Source organism: Onychostoma macrolepis, chromosome 20, assembly GCF_012432095.1.
Source record: "Onychostoma macrolepis isolate SWU-2019 chromosome 20, ASM1243209v1, whole genome shotgun sequence".
In the NCBI taxonomy this organism is placed as follows: Eukaryota; Metazoa; Chordata; class Actinopteri; order Cypriniformes; family Cyprinidae; genus Onychostoma; species Onychostoma macrolepis.
This window is the reverse complement of record NC_081174.1, coordinates 1367403-1387421: the sequence shown is the minus strand read 5'-3', so window position 1 is coordinate 1387421 and position 20019 is coordinate 1367403. Positions and strand designations below refer to the sequence as shown.

General features: G+C 38.6%; 1 protein-coding gene across 1 annotated transcript in view; it reads left to right on the top strand.

Moving 5' to 3' along the window:
- The window catches only part of rngtt (RNA guanylyltransferase and 5'-phosphatase), a 123861-nt gene that overhangs the window by 83119 nt on the left and 20723 nt on the right, over nucleotides 1–20019 (top strand). The window contains exon 13 of the mRNA XM_058755475.1: nucleotides 18638–18738. Coding sequence (XP_058611458.1) covers nucleotides 18638–18738 — 101 coding nt within the window. The remainder of the gene's footprint in view (nucleotides 1–18637; nucleotides 18739–20019) is intronic.

The window sequence follows — 20019 nt, the reverse complement described above, 5'->3', positions numbered from 1 at the left end:
CTCAAATCCCTTCATTTTATACAAAGAAATGTACAAATCTTAATGTCTTTGTGACAGGTACGGTTTTACTGAAGGAGACTGGCTTATCTCATAGACGATACGGCGAGTGACACAATTGCCTGCACTGTTCATGTGAATATATAGGAAAAAAGAAGCCAAATAGTTCCATTGTCACAGTGCTAATTTTTTTTGTGTGTGTGTGTGTGTGTGTTTTTAAAAATGAAAAATGCAGTTTCATGGCCGGCAAATTTTCTCAGTTGGCCACACGTTTATTTTGGACCTTGCAAAGTGGCATGTTTGCAAAGTGTCAAAACTAAATCGCTCCCATTATAATGAATGAAGCTGTCTACTCTTAAACACACACACACACACACACACACACATACACACATACACAGAGAGAGACAATAGGAAAATGACAGCTGTGTTTACAGAGTTTATAATAACCCCTCCACACACCAGCCCATCACACATCTCTTTTGCTGTTAATGACATTTTCAGGAAAATGCCAAGGAGTCACATTTAGGTTGTAGAAATGCACTGATGCACACACACACACACACACTCTCGCCACCCCCTGATAAACAAGCTAAACTAAGTCGTTTCTGATCTTTCTATCTTTGATGTGTGCCAGGTTATTTTAGCACCTGAGCTGCTCTTACACACACATGCTTATGTGGCTGCACATCCAACAGCCATCAGGTGCTACAATATCTTTGATGTCTGAAAAGGAAACACACATGTACAGACTAACAGAGTGCAGATCACAACAGACATTGATTCAGAGCGGATTGAATTCTTTCATTACCTTGTTTATTAGGAGGCTGAAGAATGGATGAAATCTGGTGAAACCACTTTCCATTTCGACTAACACCAACTAGGCATGAATAATGTTGACTAAAAGCCAAATAACAATTTAGGCATCAGTTCCTCACAGACAAATTCAGGTCCTGCCTTACACTGTTTTGTCATTGAATGTCCTGTTATTCGTCACATTAGGGAAGTAACGTAGTTTGCGACTGCTGTCTCATGTTGACTTTAATAATCATCAAGAGAACAATGTCACAGGATGTTTTGTTGAAGCAGCATTTCACATGGGGTCAAGGTTACACTGAGCTTTTAAAATGAAAGCAAAAATGCTATAAAATTTGTCATAATGAAAATTCATGAACATGTCCTCATCGTTTGTTTTATGAAAACTGTATATCAGATAAATAACTTAATTACATGATCAGACAACCAGGCCAGTTCTCCAGTGTGCATAAGGAAATTGCCCTGTGGTAATTGAATATCTTTGACAGAGATAGATGTGCTTAATATCACCTTTTGCCTGTGGCATTTGATATCAGTCTGTATGGAGGTAGAGGCTCTGCTGGCTTTGTGCTGGCCTGTGACCTGTCATTTATTCACACGCTCTTCTTCTCCAAGTTTATCATTAAGAATGAGGTCAGAGGAGTTGGTCAAGCGTATCTCTTAATCTTTATGAACAGATATTACTCTGTTATTACAAAATAGGTATATGCAAAACTGCACAGTCAAAGATCTACTAGTCAGTGGGTTGTCTGAATAAGTAATGGAGGAATTGGTGTTAATTGGTGTTTGGCCTTGCAAAATAAGGCCAGTTTAGGGCCGTGTCTACCAGACACCAGGCCTACATGTGTAGACATTCGACTGAATATGGATGTTAAGCATATCTGTTCAATAACGAAACTTATTTTCAAGGTCATTGTGGATCCTTAAATTCAGTTTTATCAAATTTGAGGCCATAAAAAGACTTAAATGCATTAAATGGAGAAAGAGAAGTCTTAATTATAATTTCAAGAGGTCTTAAATTTGTGGATGAAAAAAGGTTATGATTTAATTAAATATGAGTGCTGAATCTCTGAAGGGAACGATGAGTTATTATTATTTTTTTTTGTAATCTTACCTCCGAATAACGCCTAATAAGGTAGTCTTAATAAGCACAGTGCAGCTTTGTATAGAAGCATTACCAGGGTAATATTTCTGCCATTCCATAAACACCACCTACTGGCAGAAAATGAATTTTAATATTATTGTTTTATGGACCTGAGCTAACATGAACTAACAATGAACAATTGTATTTTTATTGACTAATGTTAACAAAGGTGAATAAATACTGTAAAAGATAAATTGCTCATTGTACATTTTAGTTCTTGCATTTGCTAACATTTACAATAAGGTATCATTATAGTCCTCACAGATGAACAACAGGTTATTCATTATAAAGGAAACATTGATGATTTGAAGTCAACAATAGTTGTGAGATTTGTACAGAAGGTGATGAATTTGTTGCAGAAGCTCTGCTTTGATGACTGTACTTCAGAAGGGATGAATGTAGGGTCTTTGTAATCTTGCTAATGTTGCATTATACAAGGCCCTTTGCGGAAGTTCTCCCACGCAGTGCTCGTTTTCTTCTGAGTCTGTTTTAGCGTGCTGACAGCCAGCCAGCTTCGAACTTTGTCACTGTGCTTTCAAAACATGTTAACCCTAAATAATGGGCAATTCTATTATTATGATAACAACTAAAACTACATTGTTAACTTTGCCTTAAATACATCTTATTATATGGAACACGATTTTCTTGAGCTTTGGAAATGAGAGTTCATTGTACTTGTCAAAACATAGTCTTCCTCTCCAGTTCAAAAAAGCATTTATTGAAATGAAAATGTGAAAATGACTTCTACTGAGCTACATGATCAGATACATGTGAATGCATGAACAAAATACCTTCCACATTTATATAAATAAACTTGCCAGATGTAATGAAGAAGTAGAGTACAGGTGCTATTATTCCTAAACATCAGAAGAACTGAGTTAAATGTGGTAAAGCCTCAGATGATTTGCATATATTCTTAAAAGATGATGTCGATTCTTTACCTCTAATAGATTTGATAAAAAATTTTTTACTGGAATAAAAGTATATTTGTTCCCCTTGGCAATAATTTTTCAACAAATTTTTTAGAGTCCCTTTTAAAATTGTTTGTGACCATTTCACTTACTTACGATTGGTTATTCCCTTAGATCCAAAAGATATTTTTAAACTTAATTTTAGTGCTGCAATAAAGAGCCTTAAATCCACCATTGAAAAATGGAAGCTTTTGCCTTTATCATTAATCGGCCGTGTTAATGCTATAAAGATGGTGGTCCTTCCAAGGTTTTTATATCTCTTTCAGAATCTACCCATTTATCTTACTAAATCGTTTTTTAAAAATCTAGATTGTATTATTTTCCCTTTTATTTGGAGTTTTAAGACTCATCTTATCTCTAAGGCACACTTAAGCCGACGCCGACAAACTAGTGGCGACGAAAGCAGACTGCAGGGTCGGCTCACGTCGGCAGCATCTGGGTCCAAAGTTGCCTTGACACACCAAGCCGACGCTCGACACCCGATGGCCAAGTAGCTCGTCGGTTCTGCGCCTTTCTTGCGCACTGGTTCGCCAGCTGAACAGCCAATCAGAACGATCATATGGCCCGACTGACCGACGAGCTCCGACGCCGATTCAACATGTCGAATTGGCCGAAAACAAGCCGACGGCGCAGAAAACACTGAGAAAACTTAGTCGGCCGACGAACAAAAACTGCCCGACGGCCGACCGTCGTCTTTAAAAAAAATCTAAAGAGATGGGGGGGCTGGCAATGCCAGTTTTTCAACATTATTATTGGGCCGCAAACGTAAGGGCTTTGATGTACTGGAGTATTGATTCGCCCAGTTTTAATGAGAATTCAGATTTTCCTACATGGATTCACATGGAATCTCATTCTGTAAACAAGAGCTCTCTCCCTGCCTTATTACTTGCCAGTTTAAACGCTCCTTTAAAGAGCATTTCTAAAAATTTTGTAGTACATACCTCTTTAAGAATATTGAAACAAATTATGAAATTTCTTGGTATCACACAGTCTTCTCTATATTCTCCCATTTGTAAGAATCACAATTTTACACCTGCTCTGAGCGATAGAATCTTTCAATTGTGGAATAATAAGGGTCTTTTTTCATTTAATGAACTATACACTGATGGTCGCTTTGCCTCTTTCGATCACCTTCTAAGTAAATATGGTCTTTCTCGCTCTCATTTTTATCGCTACTTGCAGACTCGGCATTATGTTCAGCAAGCTTTTTCCGATTACAGGATCCAGCAGGAAGAACACCGGTTCTATAAACTAGTGCGACAAGCACCGGATACTAGGCATATGGTTTCGCAATTTGTTTCCCTCTTCTCATCGCAGTTAAACATTTCTTCTGATTATCTTAAGGTAGCTTGGGAAAAGGATGCTGGCATCAACCTATCTGACGACCTCTGGTCTGAAATCCTGCAGAGAATTCATAGCTGCTCTGTCAGTGCAAGACTTCAATTAATTCAGTTTAAAATTGTACACAGGCTGCACTATTCTAAAGTCAAACTCCACAAGATATACCCAGCAGTGCTCCAGTTTGTGATCGATGTCAGGGCACAGAGGGAACATTATCTCATTCTTTTTGGTTCTGCCCTAAACTTCATAGGTATTGGCAAGATATATTTTCTTGGTACTCTGTGGCATATAACCAGGCTTTCCTGCCTGAAGTGGAATTGGCCATCTTTGGTTACTCTGACACAGTTTCATCTTTGCCTTATTATTTAGAGTTGGCACTGATGTTGGGCATGGTGGTGGCCAAGAGAATCATATTGAGGGAGTGGAAATCCACTGCTCCCCCATGTTTTCAGAGGTGGCTTGCTGAGATGGCCTCTGTCATACACCTTGAGAAATTACGGTTTAATGAATCAAAGTCTCTTAATAAGTTTTCTAAGATCTGGGGTCCTTTCCTCCAACAGCTAAATAACAGTAGTACTTAATTTTTTTTTTGGTATATTTGTGATATAGTGGTTTCCATGCTGATTTCATCTCCCCTTTTGTTTTTTCCTCTGTGTTTTATCGTTCTCCTTTGTAACTATTCTAGGCACTTATGTCTTTTGTAATGTAGCCTGCCCTTTTTGTTTTTTTTTCTATGTACTTTGTTTTGTGTTTTGTGTCATGGTATGTTGTTGTTAAATGTTGTTGTTATAAAACTAATAAAAAGCAATATGGGGGAAAAAAATAATAATGTGGTAAAGCCTGTCAAAGTTTAGTTTAGTTTACTACTTTATTAATCCCACAAGGAACAATTGCACATTTTGTTGTTCCTGGACATTCTGCAGCTCCTTCTGAAGATTCCCAGTGTTAAAAAGTTGGGACTTATCATATTTATCATACTTACTGTATTTTGAACATGATTCCTGGTTATTTTACTCACATCTTAATAGCTGAAGTGCCACATTTCGCTGGTAATTGTTTTGTCACTGTATGATATATGCAGTATCTGGATCAGAGGTGCCCATACCTTTTAACAAAAAGGTAAAACAGTAAACTGTCTTTGGCTGCGTTTTCTGAAAGCATCATAAGTAAATTGTAGAAAACACTGGCACCAATACTTTTGAGAGATACTCCCCAGTCCTGTTCCCTTATTATAGCTCTGAATGTCTTTCATGACTGCGACCAGTTGTCCTGTTTTGGGAGGATCATTCTGTCTTGTCTGCTTGCACCTGACACTGTGGTGAATGCCATGGCTTGGTGCTGTTAGGACCAGAAGGAGACACCGTCAAAACGTGTCCTAACCAGGTGCAATGCAATAATGCAACGAGTGATAAAAGCTCTTTCATGTTAAATCAGAGTTTCTGTCTTAACCAGCTGTGATGAGCGACAGGACATTTTGTGGAGGCACTTGGCTTGTACTCCTATGGCCTGCCAGGAAATCTCATTCATCCAAAATCTGACTCTGCAAACTGTAATTTACACATCAGCTGTGCTCTTATTGGCTGCAATTGAGTCGTGTCATGCCGAGTTTCCGTTTTCATAAAGACAAGCAAATTACTTTATGCTGAAAACATAGAAAGGGCACGATTTCAGAAATGTTCATCACCGAGACAGATGGTAGGATTATTCTAGACAGTCTCCCACACTCCTTCACATTTCTCCATGTCCATCTTCTAATTATCAAATGCAAATGAAGCAGAAGAGCTTTTGTATAAATGAGACGTAAGAGTTTACTGTGGTTGAAAGCATGCGGATGCTAAAAGACAAAGCATACAGCATCATCATGCATTAGGAGCGAAGTGAAAAGCTCCAGGTAAACAGGTTAGTCTGGCATGAAGGAATGTTAACAGGGTCGCACTTGTTTCCATGGTGATGCTTTGGGCTTGTGTTGCGCTCTTGATTGATTTTCACCCCTGCGTTCATTGTGTATGACTCCATCAAGGACTAATGATGCTCTGCTTTTGAGACCGCATGACTGAATAACTACGACTCAATGACTTGATTTGATTAAGGAACACAAACTAACTGGCTTTCAAAATGTTTTGACAACCCAGAAGAAGATCTGCAGCAGCGACAGGCTGACCTTGGTCTGTCGTGCTTTAATACAATACGGTGTTCAAATGCTAAACCTTCAGGCATTTGAGCTGCAGCAGTAACTCAATCCCCATAAAAGCGTTATTGTTCCAGAGCCTTTCACTTTCAGCAAATATGAGTTACATTTTCTAGGCTGATGATGTTCTGCATAACTCAAGTGCTTTCAAAATAATGCTTTTGATTTACCTTCCACTGAGTGTGTCTTCATCCTTGACTGTTTGTACTGTGAAAGTGTTTGAAACTTCTAGTGGATAACCTCAGTTTGACCCTTCACTAAGCTCCGCCTTTATTCACCAATCTCACCAATCACAAACCACTGCCAACTGCCCGCATTGTCAGACAAGCTTTCTCTCTGTTCTAAAGCATGTCTGTACATCTTATATATTCGAATAGTGTTAAATGGAATTTTTAATTAATGCACAACATTCCATCAGCGTTCCCCTTCGGGTGACCCTTGTCCTGGCAAGAAGTCTTTTCCCGATCCCTTTCCCCTCTCTTCTGTCCAATCGCTTCTTGCTCACCATCTTCTCAAAGTAAAGGCAAAATGGCTAAAAATATAACTTCAAAATCATGGCTGGAGGCACTTACAATAGTGACCCATAAATACACAGAGTACACATGAAGTGCTTTTTTTCCCCTCATATCTTTAGAAGCGCATGCTGTTTATTATGTCAGCCCTGATTCCCAAATGATGTTTAGCATCAGTAAGGACGTTACATTTGCAAATGACTGTTAATAACTGTCATAATATTCATTTAGTAACTGTGAATAATTGATAATAGCAGTAGTCTCCCGTGGAAATGACTTGGTGCTCTTCTTGCCGAGAACCCAAAATCAAAGTCGCCACCTTTGGCGTGTTGATGATGTGCCTCGCATATAGACTCTGTAAGCACGTCATCACTTCCTCTTTCATCTTCTCCCTCATTCTGAGTATCTGCAGTGGGGTGAGTGCATTTCTGTATTCCTGCAACTTGTTAGATAGTGACTTTACTGTCTGGGCTCTATGCTTCCAGCTATTGACAGCATTACTGCTCTGTTCAGGGTGAGTGAGGTTTTTTCAAAGCGCCTAGTGCAGACCTGAAAATATATGCATATAAACAGTTGAGAAATAAAAATAATAAAACTGCAGTTGTGTACCTGCATTTCCAACCCGCTTCCCGACTCCGCTGGAAGATGACATACTCATGGAATTAGATGTTAATTTTGACAGTCTGCTTACCATTGACAGTGCCACCAAAAGATCATCATTGTCTAACCCTCTTCCCAAAATTGAAAAGAAACTATATTTATAGAAGTAATGGGCAAAATGCAGGAGGTTTGATGAGGATGCAGGCTTAACTGCAGTTTTCAGGGAGTCTGGAAAAGTCCCAGTAAGAAGTGAGGCGTTCATCACTTCTAAGAGATCTGCTTCTAAACAGTTAAGCACATTTTTGAAAAAAGATGTGGGAAGTGTGTCAAGATAGCAGGTTGACGATTTAAGGTGCTGTACTATTTCTACTAAAATTTTGCTATCAATTGCTTCAAAAAAAAAATAATTTTGAAATTGCGGTCGAATCTGTGTGACCTCTGCATAACTTGAGGATGTGCCAATCTCCTTTCTGATATTATTGATCTTCTCAGAAAAGAAAGAAGCAAACTCATTGCATTTGCTGTCGGAGAGTATTTCACCGGGAATCTGAGTTGGGGGGTTTGTTAGTCTCTCAACAGTAGCAAAAAGAGTGCGAGTGTTGTTTAAGTTACTGTTTATGAGGTTTGAGAAGAAGGTCTGTCTAGCTGTGGCTAGTTCCACATTGAAAGCATGAAGGCTGTCTTTACAGATGCTATAGTGAATTTCAAGTTTAGTCTTCCGCCACATCCGCTCAGCTTTTCTGCATTGTCTTTTCATACTCTGAACTGCTGTTGATTTTCTCCAAGATGATTTTTGTCTGCCATTCTTCTTGCTGACTTTTTCAGGAGCGATATCATCAATAACATTCTTAACTTTTGAGTTAAATGAATCCAGGAGAAGATCAACAGGGTCTGCAGAAATGCTTGGTGTTAAAGATATAGCCTTCATAAATAGTGCACTAGTGTTCTTGTTAATGCATCTCCTTCTGACAGAGACAGATCCAGATTCAGTGGTAATAGAGATCAATATATCAAAGAAAATACAGAAGTGATCAGATAGTGCTACATCCTTAATAACAATGGATGAAATCTTTAGGCCTCTACTGATGAGTAAATCTAGAGTGTGTCCACGATTGTGTGTGGGTCCATGCACATGCTTGATCAGGTCAAAAGTGTTTAAAACAGTTATAATTTCTTTTGCAGTTTTGATTTCTGCACTATCTATGTGAATATTAAAATCCCCTGCAATAGTAAAACAGTCAAACTCTGAGGAAATCATTGATAACAGTTCTGTGAACTCTTCCACAAAGGCTGGAGAGTATTTTGGAGGCCTGTAAATAATGATAAACAGAATGCGTGGAGCACCTTTCAGCACAATACCTAGGTATTCAAAAGACAAATACTGACCAAATGACACTTGCTTGCATTGATAAACATCTTTAAATAGAGTACTACTAGAATAGGTTTTTATTTATGATAGTTTCAAAATTTTTATTTTTTTTTCTTGTGCATATTTTACATTACTGCACCATCTCAGTCTGAAGAGTCCCAGTCTGTTTCAAGCATTCTGTTTAGATCCTGTTTTAATTAAACCCCTCCTTCCAAAACACAAAATATGCTCCAATTGTTTAGCTGGCCCAGAGTGTTGATTGGTAAACCACTTAGGGCGTGTTCCCGAAATGTCACGCCCCTTACCATAACTGTAAGTTCCATCTGCTCAGCTATAAATATTAAAAAAAGGCATCAGTTTTACCATATTTTGCCATTTGAGCCTGATTCAGACCTTGAAAATATCTACGAACAAAAGGATCATGCAGATTCTTTTCAAGTGTTTTGGAACCAGGGTGTAATAAAGAGTCATGTTTATTTTCTTTTAAAGAATATTTTCCTTTGGAGTGAGCTTTGTAACCTTGCAGATCTTTTTTATGCTCAAACAATGACATTAAGCACTAACTAAAATAGGACCCCTTTAATTTTTTCTAGAGTACAAGAAAAGCTGCCTTAGCAAGGCTAGGCTTAGAACCGAAACTAACAGCTGCATTCAGGCAAAATAATCACCTTCTCCCATTCTGTATCAAGACAAGATCTGAGATGTTTGAACGTGGAATGCAAGCACACCGATGGGCTAAAATGTAAAAGATTCTGACATCCTTGGTCCGAAAGCGTTAACACCCTTCAATGCCTCACTCCCCAAAACACAGCTAATGCAGATCAATTGGATCCAGTTCTGTGGCCTTTGGGTCCAATGGCAGGCAAAGCAATGGGTTTTAAGTTTCTAGTCCTCTTATCTGTATCAGGCAGGACTAGGCTGTGCCAGCTCCTCCTGGTCAGGTGTTTGGATCAGCAGTTCAGGAGGCATTATAGCAGGGGTAGCCAACCCTGTTCCTGGAGACTACCATCCTACAGAGTCCAGCCCCAACCCTGCTCCAACACATCTGAGTCAATCAATGTGTTCAGGATTACTTGAAATCAACATGCAGGTCTGCTGTTTCGAACTGAAATATGCAGGAGAGTATCTCTCCGGGCTACCCCTGTGGTTCACAACCACATTTCTGGAGCCATCCCAACATATCTCTCTAATCAAACAAACCTGATTCCAAGAGCTGAAATGGGCCTGTCAAGACATGCAAAATATGCATTGTTGGGATGGCTCCAAGAAAGTGGTTGGGAACCGCTGCATTAGAAGGTGTATTTACAGCTGGTGAAACAACAGCACTTTCATTTCATCACGTCTCATTTTAGACTTTTTAGTTAAAATACCTGCTGTTACTCATACTCTGAATCTCAAATGTACTTTGGGAAGTGGAACTGAAGCTAGAGCTGCGCGATTAATTGAAATTAAACTGGTACTGCGTTTCGACAAAGGCTATATTTTTTTTTCAAGTGCGGCTTGTCAGTGAAGCACAGTTCTGTGATCAGTAGTAAATCTCCATCCGATGGCCAGAGGGCGCTTTTGCGTTGAAATTCCAAATATGCATTATACGGTAATGCACGTCGTTCCAGGAAATCCCATATAACCGTAGCTGAATAAACAGAAGATTGAACCCCACAGAGCCGTACCTCACTGACAAGCTGCGCATAACAGCTTTAGCGAATTTCATAATCGCACTAAACAGAAAGATTTAATTGCAATTTCATTTTGATTCTGATTGTGCAGCTCTAACTGAAACTCTGGTCTGCCATGGCATATCCACAAACTCTCAGTTAAAGACCCCTGTATACATCTCCCCATTCAGCTTCATTACCAGTTTCCCTTTACTCTCATTTCAAACAGTTTCCCCTTTGGATTACCTTTGGCTTCAGGGCTATTTGCAAGGTGTGTGCTGTCAGCTCTCGCTTCCCTGCAGCGTGAAGGCGAATCCCATGCTTCCGTTCTCAGCTGTTGACTGACAATGTGTGACGCCTCCGTAACTCATGTCACAAAGCTGGGTTTTATGCTCAATCATGACAAGTGTCGTTCTTTTGCAGACTATCCAGTATATCTCTTTCAGTTAGACTAACAGCATGTCAGCTTCTCTCTCCACTGTCACAGCACAATGTATTTGACGCACAATAACTCAGGAGCTGCCAGTCAAACTTGTCCAATATATCACACTGTTAAGTCTTGGAGGAGTTTTAGCCACAGCAACACCTGTGGTCAGACTGGATATGTTACATTTACACCCATTTCAGCTCTGCCTGACTGTTAGAGGCCTGTCAATCAAGACACAGAGGCCATTAGTAAGAGTGACGGGTTGGAAGTCTATGTTGATTAAACCCCATTCGCATAATGCAGCTTCACCTGGTCCTTAACACTTTGTTTTTCCATTTGAGCTGAGGAGGAGAGTAAATGGCTTTCTTTTTTATTATTTTATTTTTGTATTGGCCATTGCCAATAAAATTGCAATATGTGTTGGTGAAATGCATCCTGCCTGTAGTGGGTTCCAGGGTACCTACGAGTGAAATTGCGACCGCATCCTGCTGCTTTACTGACAATCTTGTTGAGGCAATATTGTAAATGGGCCAGCTGTTTTGTCAACATTTGAATCTTGAATCATTAATCATTAATCATGTTGCATCAACATGGTCATTGTGCTTAGATTTCATTTGGTGACTGATGATCACAGTCCTTCTAGTTACTTCAGAAATTGATGGTGAGGGTGGACAGAGTCACTTTAAGGCGAAACTCCAGTGTTAACAAAAAATAAAGAAAGAAAGAACGCAAACGCAATGCTGAGGTACACTGGAGCAGAGACAAGAGTCTGTTTTTGGAAAGGATGTTAATGGAGGAAAGGCTTTAGTATGCTGAAAAAAACTACTTTTGTGAGGAAACGGCTTATTTAATGAATAGACAGTCTATCTGCTAATCTTCAATATGGTTGTCGTTAATTATTTGTTTTGGATTGATCTTTCTTTAGAGTTTTTTATAAGATAAGTCACAGGCAATTTTGCGACAGGTATGATTCAGTTTACGGCATTTCTCAGTAATTGATATGGTGTCCGCAAACATGAGCTGCATCCGAAAACTGTAAAATGCTGCCTTCGGAGGACACATTTCAAGATAGGAAGGCATCAAGGCACATTCGAATCCAAAGTTAGCTTCACATCCTGCATCCTGAGATTTTTGAAGTCAGCATAGATGTATCCTTCGCTGCCTTTTAATATCCCACAATCTTATGTGTTCCATTCTGTGATGATTGAGCTAAAAAATAAAGATTGCATCTGAAAGTTGCGTTTGGTGGTCAGTTTTTGTGTAAATGTGTTTCTGACCAACTTTTTGCACTTTTGATGATATTTCTAGCGAGAAATCAAAGCTCTTTCTGTTTTGTTGTAGAGCATTAAACCGCTATGCTGCCTCAGAAACATGTCCGAAATCAATTTTGTGAGGTGCCTTCGTGCGCAAACACTGCCTGCGAAGTCATTGCTGGATAAGGCAGCGAGGCAACAAGTCAGCTGCCTAGGTTTTCGGATGCAGCTATTGATTGGCTGTAATTGACAACAATTAAAAAATATCAACGCTATAATGTAGTTAGTAGTGCCCTCTGGTGGTTTGGAGCCAAAGAAATAGAATGCTGGTTAAAAGACTATTTCAAAGTCAGTATACAACACAAAACAATAAACTTAAATCTGTAAAAAAAAAAAATCTGTAAAATTAAATAAACAGCTTAGTAGCTCAAAACATAACTTTTAACAAAATAATTAATGTAAGAGCGCTTATAAAATGGCAATATATCTTATACGCTTCACATTTCTGCTTTTAAATGCTCCAGAAATTAGCCTGTGTATAAACTGGAGACTTTAGAACTAATGGTCAATGAAAAGACTTTGGAAGAAATCATGATGTACATACAGAGTATATATGCGTGATATGTCAGCATGTCACAAGGTGACAAATTTGATAGGTTGTCAGCAGGAATAAAGCCACTGAGGCATTTTTGCTCAGCTGTGCCTTCTGGCGGTCCTTCACCAGTCACAGAATCACAGTTACGTGCATAACCTGCGTTATCATTGTAATCGCTGCCAAATGAAGCTTTTTCATTGAACTGTGATCAGCTTTTGCGGTACTAAACTGCTGTGGAAATGCAAAACGAGCCGAACTGAGCCATGCCGTTCTGAACCGTGCCGAGCCGAGTCGTACCAGGCAGTGGAAATGTGCCATTAGACATGCCCTGAGTGAGCTGAGAGCTGTCCGCCATTGTGTTGACTCCGGTGCAGGGGAAAACAAGATGTCTCCGATTACACGATTGAGGTGTTTTGTTGTTGGACTTAATAATGAATATAGCAGTCGTCATTTACTCCCGACATCTGAGCCGCTGAAGACGCAGAGGATTAGTGTTACTTTCGTTTTGAAGTGAATGCACCGATCCCCAATTTGCCTAAATGTGTCTATGTTCACTCGAATCATTTGTGATCCAGCCTCACCTACAGAAGAAGTGATTATAAGGTTTTTTTTTTATTAATCTTTGCAAATCGCATTTCCTAATAATGTATTAGTTAGCCAGTTTCGCAGCTAAAGTAAACAGTACTGCTCGTCACCCCACGGAAGAGAGGGGCGGGGTCAGCAGAGCTCATTAGCATTTAAAGGGACTATAAAGGGACTATAATGGCTTGCTAAAAACAGAGCTGATTTTGACCGGTTTAAAAAGGTGTTTTTTACACTACCATTGAGAAATTTTAACCAAAGTATGTTATAGACTTTTCATTAAGACCCTAAAGATTCATATCAACTTGTGCAAAATGGGCATCCGATGACCCCTTTAAGGTACAGTATGCAGCAGAATAAAACTTCACTTACTCTCAATAATAACTCAATAATTCACCCAAAAATGAAAATCTGTTGAAAATGTATTCACCCTCAGGCCATTCAAGATGAGGAATTGCCATTTAATTCTATCACTTGCTCAGCAGTGGATGCTCTGCAGTGAATGGGTGCCATCAGAATGAGAGTCCAAACAGCTGATAAAAACATCACACTAAGTTTCACTTGAGCAAGCATTATTATGGATTATGGACTCATATTTTAACTGGAAGCAATGGTTTGAAGTCACTTTAGTTTATTACAAACATGCAACTTTTCTCTTTATAAGACATTGATGGACTAGAGCCATATGAATCACTTGTGGATTATTGTGATGTTTTTATCAGCTGTTTGAACTGGCCTGAGGGTGAAATGTTCAAAATTTCAGACATATATTATAACGTGCCTTCAGCAAATTTTCATTTCAAATGAAAATTTGCTGAACATACTATATTATATATTATAATGTCTTGAATTTTGTATCAGCAATTCAGCTTTCAGTATCAGAAGGAAGTTGTTTTCAGGCCATTTAGAAATGTAATATCCGCACGTTGCTGTTATTGTGAGAAGTTACTGGTTCTCCTGATATGATGCTCTTACAGTTAGTAGGCACTAGTGTTTGTATCCTCTCCTCATCGTTAGTGTTGCCGCTGGTAAACAGCTTTGATTATTGCAGAGACCAATACGGTGGTAAGTGAGAGGGTTGTTTGGATACTCTGACCTGTAACAACCGTACTTTCATCCCCAATCTTACACTGAGCCTTTTAGAGGTACAACCTCCCACCATGTAGCGGTCCTGCTGGCTCAAATCCTGTTTCCTGGCAACGCTTCTGTTACTTTGCCTCATTTTTGTCTTCCCACACTTTGGTTTCTCCAGATTTGATTCATCACATCCAGAATGTTGACATGAATGTATAATGAATGTTCTCATAGTCACATGCCACATATAAGTGTTGTGAAGGACGATTTTGTTTTCTTGTTTTTCCTTATTTAATTTGATTTTGTACACAGTTCTTATAATAAGCTTAATTTACTGAGTCCAGATTCCAGATTGTATTCCCTCACTCTCTGAATTTTCACACCAGCCAAATTAAATAATTTAGGTCACACAAAATGTATTATTGTTGTTGTTATTTTTAAGTATTCTTAGATGAGTTGAACAAACATCTGGATTTAAAAATTAAAAAAAATTTGTTGCAGCCTCCCTCACTTGTAAGTAGCTTTGGATAGAAGCTTCTGCTAAATGAATGACTGTAATTTAAATGTAAATGTAGCTGTTAATGCGAATGAGTGCTGGAAGTTGGATTAAAGCCAACACATCCTGATGAGCAGTCTTTGTGAATGGAAGAGCTATTTATCTAAGTTTAATAACAACTGTAACAAATGTATCCTCAAAGAGGTTTATAATGACAATGTAAGGGATTATTGAGTAGTTGAAGGACAGTTATTTCACAAAACAGCTTGTAGAGTAAGACAATGAAATATATAGTGCTTTAAATGTATAGTATGTTACTAATAACTGGATAGAATTCAGTTTTTGTTGCAGGGCTCTGCTGAACATTCGACTGATTCAAACATACAACTATAGAGTCATTTTGAGCAGTTCATGAAAGTAGTGGCTCATAAGAGTCAAACTACACTGGTGGCACTGCTTAATTTGTTGAGTACAGCTAGCAGTGGTGACACAATATAAAGACATTTGTCTAATTATTATTTGGCCCCTTTCTTAAAAGACGAGCACAATGAATTGCTATATAGTTTGATTTATAAAAATTATTCTCATATATTTACATTTTGAGCCAATTATATTATATGTATTATGTTTACATTTGCCTTACTACAGTATATGCGTTATATATAGTATATGCGTTTACACTGACTATTTAATGTAAGTTGTGGAGTTTCATTCACAGTAGACAGATAACAAGATGTGCTCATGACAGAACTGCTGCTTTACTGTAATCAGAGCTCCATACTTTAACTGCTTTACATCTCATTTACATCACGGACAAATGTTTGCTGATTCGTCTAGATGCGCTAAACCACTGTACACTTGTGCTAGCCCACAAGGTTTACACCAAATGACTTTAATCTAGAAAGATGAACACAAAATCTTGTAGTGGAACAGTGAAAATGAAAAATATTGAAGACAGGACTACATTGCTAACCATAACATAACTATTTCCATCAGCAATTCTATGGCTCGGTTCCAAAACCTAGAGAGCTGCCTATATAGACTGCATTATAAAGGGATAGTTCAGCCATCAGGTACCAACGCTCATTTTGTTTCAGATGGACTCAAGGAGTAGAGGGACAGAAATCTCTCAGGTTTCTATAAAAATATCTTCATTTTACCACTTTCTACAGTAGAATTGTGCTTTTAGACCTTTCCACACAAAGTGAAATTAAACGAAAATGCTAAACAAATCGCAGGTGAACACTCCACTGATGCCTTACACCTGTAAAGCCTGTCATACAAAATTTATATATATATATTTTAATGGAACAACCTTTAGACAAAAATTTTTTAAGTTTTCTTTTTCTTTTCTTTTTTTGTTAAGTATCATGTTTAATACATCAGGCTTTCGTGGCTCATATAGTGTGATTTAGTGAGAATATGGAGCAGATACTCGGAAGAAATAAACACCTGAGTTTTATTCAGAGGCTCAAACTAAGCAAAAATATGCAACTTGGTGCAGATGCCGATCCATACAGTCATGGCCAAAAATATCGGCACCCTTGCAATTCTGTCAGAAAATGCAACCCTTCTCTTAGAAAATTGTTCCAATTGCAAATGTTTTGGTGTTCACGTGCTTATTGTTTTTGTTTGCGCTGCAACAACACACAAAAAAACTGAGAAGAAAAGTCAAACTTGATAAAATTTCACACAGAACTCAAAAATGGACTGGACAAAATGATTGGCACCTTGTCAAAATTGTAAGAAATAATTGCTTTTCAAGCATGTGATGCTCCTGTAATTTGTATTTAGACACCTGTGGCAAGTTACAGGTGTGGGCAATATAGTAATCACACTTGCAACCAGTTAAAATGGAGAAAAGTTGACTCAACCTTTGTGTTGTGTGTCACACTGAGCATGGAGAAAAGAAAGAAGTGTAAAGAGTTGTCTGTGGATTTGAGAGAAAAAATTGTTGAAAAACATGGACAATCTCAAGGCTATAAGTCCATCTCCAGAGATCTTAATGTTCCTGTGTCCACTGTGCGCAATATCATCAAGAGGGTTACAGCCCATGGCTTTTTGGTAAAGGACATCATGGCACTCTTTACAGAAAAAGAAATGAGGTCTTCAAAGAAAAGAACAGTCCCTACAGTCAAACATGGTGGAGGTTCAAAGATGTTTTGGGGTTTCTTTGCTGCTTCTGGCACTGGATGCCTTGACTCTGTGAACGGTATCATGAAATCTGATGATTACCAAAGAATTTTGGGGCACAACGTAGTGGCCAGTGTCAGAAAGCTGCGTCTCCACCAGAGGTCATGGGTCTTCCAGCAGGACAATGACCCGAAACACTTCAAAAAGCACTCAGAAATGGTTACAAACAAAGCGCTGGTGAGTTCTGAAATGGCCAGCAATGAGTCCAGATCTGAATCCCATAGAACACCTGTGGAGAGATCTCAAAACAGCAGCTGGGAGAAGGCATTCTTCAAATCTGAATGACCTGGAGCAGTTTGCAAAAGAAGAGTGGTCCAAAATTCCAGTAGAGAGAAACTCATTCATGGTTACAGGAAGCGATTGATTTCAGTTGTTTTTTTTCCAAAGGGGGTGCTAGCACTTATTAAGTTAAGGGTGCCAATAATTTTGTCCAGTGCATTTTTTTGGTTCTGTGTGGAATTGTATCAAATTTGACTTTTCTTCTCTGTTTTTTTGTGTTGTTCCAATGCAAACAAAAAAAATATAAACATGTGAGTACCAAAACATTTGCAACTGCAACAATTTTCTGAGGGAAGAGTTGCATTTTCTAGGTTGCAATTGCAAGGGTGCTGATATTTTTGGCCATGACTGTATATGGGCAAAAAAAAAAAAAAGAAAGAAAGAAATTCTTATAGCTTGTAATGCAAATCAATAAAAAAGACAGTGTAACACGGTGTAAATACTTAGATAAAATGCTTTAAATATCACTATGGTACAAATATCAACTCTTTATCTCCAAATAATATGTCTTATTAAGATGATATTTAAATGCTTAGCTTTATAATGAATGCTCTGTAGTTTTTATTGTGGGGGGAAAACATATAATGCAATGCATAACAATGGCACTGGGATGATTGAGATGATGAACAAATAAAATCATGTTTCTAAAAATGATGCATGGATTGTCAAGTAAACATAAAATGCTTCAGTCCATCCAGTAAGTGTTCCTCTTAAAATTTTTCTAACACTAATAAAGTTATGTTCACAGTTTAAAATTCATTAAAGACTTCACAGCAGGGTATCATTTTTTTACAATTACACTAAAAGGCCATTTATTTTCTAAAAAAGCATCTTTAAAGTATGTATTGGATTGTGTGCAACAGGATTTTCATCCATTTTGATCAGGTCAAGGATGATCCAGTAGGGTTTTAGGGTTAAGACAGTACATAGGCAACTTAGTAGGTTTGGGAATAGAGAGAGAATTTCACCAAGAAACAGTATAAATGCTGACGCTCGAAGTCACTATTTTGGGTCTCACTGTTTTCAGGGCGCCCTACAAATTGGTGATGTGTTACTGTAGCTAATAAAGGAGTATTGTTTTTCTCCTGCATTGTTTGCTTTATGTCATAAAGTGATTTGTCTCTGTGTTTTTGGCGTCCCTGTAGAAATATAAACCGGGCAGATGTGATGACATTCTGAAGTGGAAGCCGCCCAGCCACAACTCGGTCGATTTCAGACTCAAGATCACCAAAGTCGGTGGGGAGGGGTGAGTCATCGTCGCCATGGCAACTGCATTCACTACACTCAAATCAATGCTAAACATCAGAACACATCCGTACAAACTTCCCACAACTCACACGGAGACAGAGACATCCAGGAGGATTTCTCCTGTGTGTCTGTCTTTATCTCTATGCATGCACTGATGTGTGAGCGATTATGAAACATTCAGCTCTGAGTCACACGCAGGTGGTTGCAGCATTAGCAACTTTTCGAGTCGCTACTTTTCGGAACATAATACGCACTAAAATGTGATTCGTGAGGCCCGTTCCTGAACAGACTGGTGGCTTTCATTATGTGCGGCTTGACATTTCTCTCAGAAGAAACGTAGCGAAGCATAAAGTGTGAGTTCTCTAGCGTTCCTCATTTACGCCTTTCTCAACCCATCTGTCCACTCTGTCCAGACTCGAGATTTTACTGTCCTCAAATAAGCCGGGCTTATCTTTTAAATGCAGGCGGTCCAGAGGGAGAGTGCTGACCCTTCTGAAAGGACTTTCATATATAAAGCAATTGTTTTTTGTTTCCATGTGTGTAAATCTCGTTAAGAACGTGTCCAGGTTATTTTTCATCCCAAATTCGAAAGGAAAAAAAAAGATTTTTTTTGTTTTGCATTTTCTTGACAATTAAGCACTTTTCCCCCCATAACTTACTTCTTTATTATAGGGGTTTTAACGGTACACACATGCCGAAAATGTTTGTTACGGGACTTTCAGTTCAGTATGCACGTGTACCGAAAAAAAAAAAAAAACAATTGCTTAATTGTTGTAGTGCAAAATACAATTCCATTTTTTAATATGACTGGGACATGTTTTCATGAGGTTCACCCATATATTGTTGTGCTTGTTTGTGTTTGGTATTGGATCATCCTTGTGTATAATTTTCTGCCTTGGGGAAGGTACACACAAGATGTGTTCCTGCTAAGCAGCTAGACGGCGTGAAATGGAACACCAAGGTCTCGCGACATGATTTAGGAACCAGGCTTGTCATCACTATTTGTCCATAATTGCGATATCATTAAGACATGAGACTCCAGGAACGAAAACCGCAACAAACAGTAGAACAATTTGCAGAATGTTTTAGAAAACAGAACCGAAATCCATTTCCGCCAACCCTGATACATTTTCATGACATCTATTTCCAATTTCTCACACCTCCCTTGTCACGAACACTATTCACTTCCAAAACGACAACAACACAGTGAGCCACAGCAAAAGAAAATATAGGTAAGATAAGCTTTTTCTCACATGATGTAAGTAAGCTTTATTTTGTA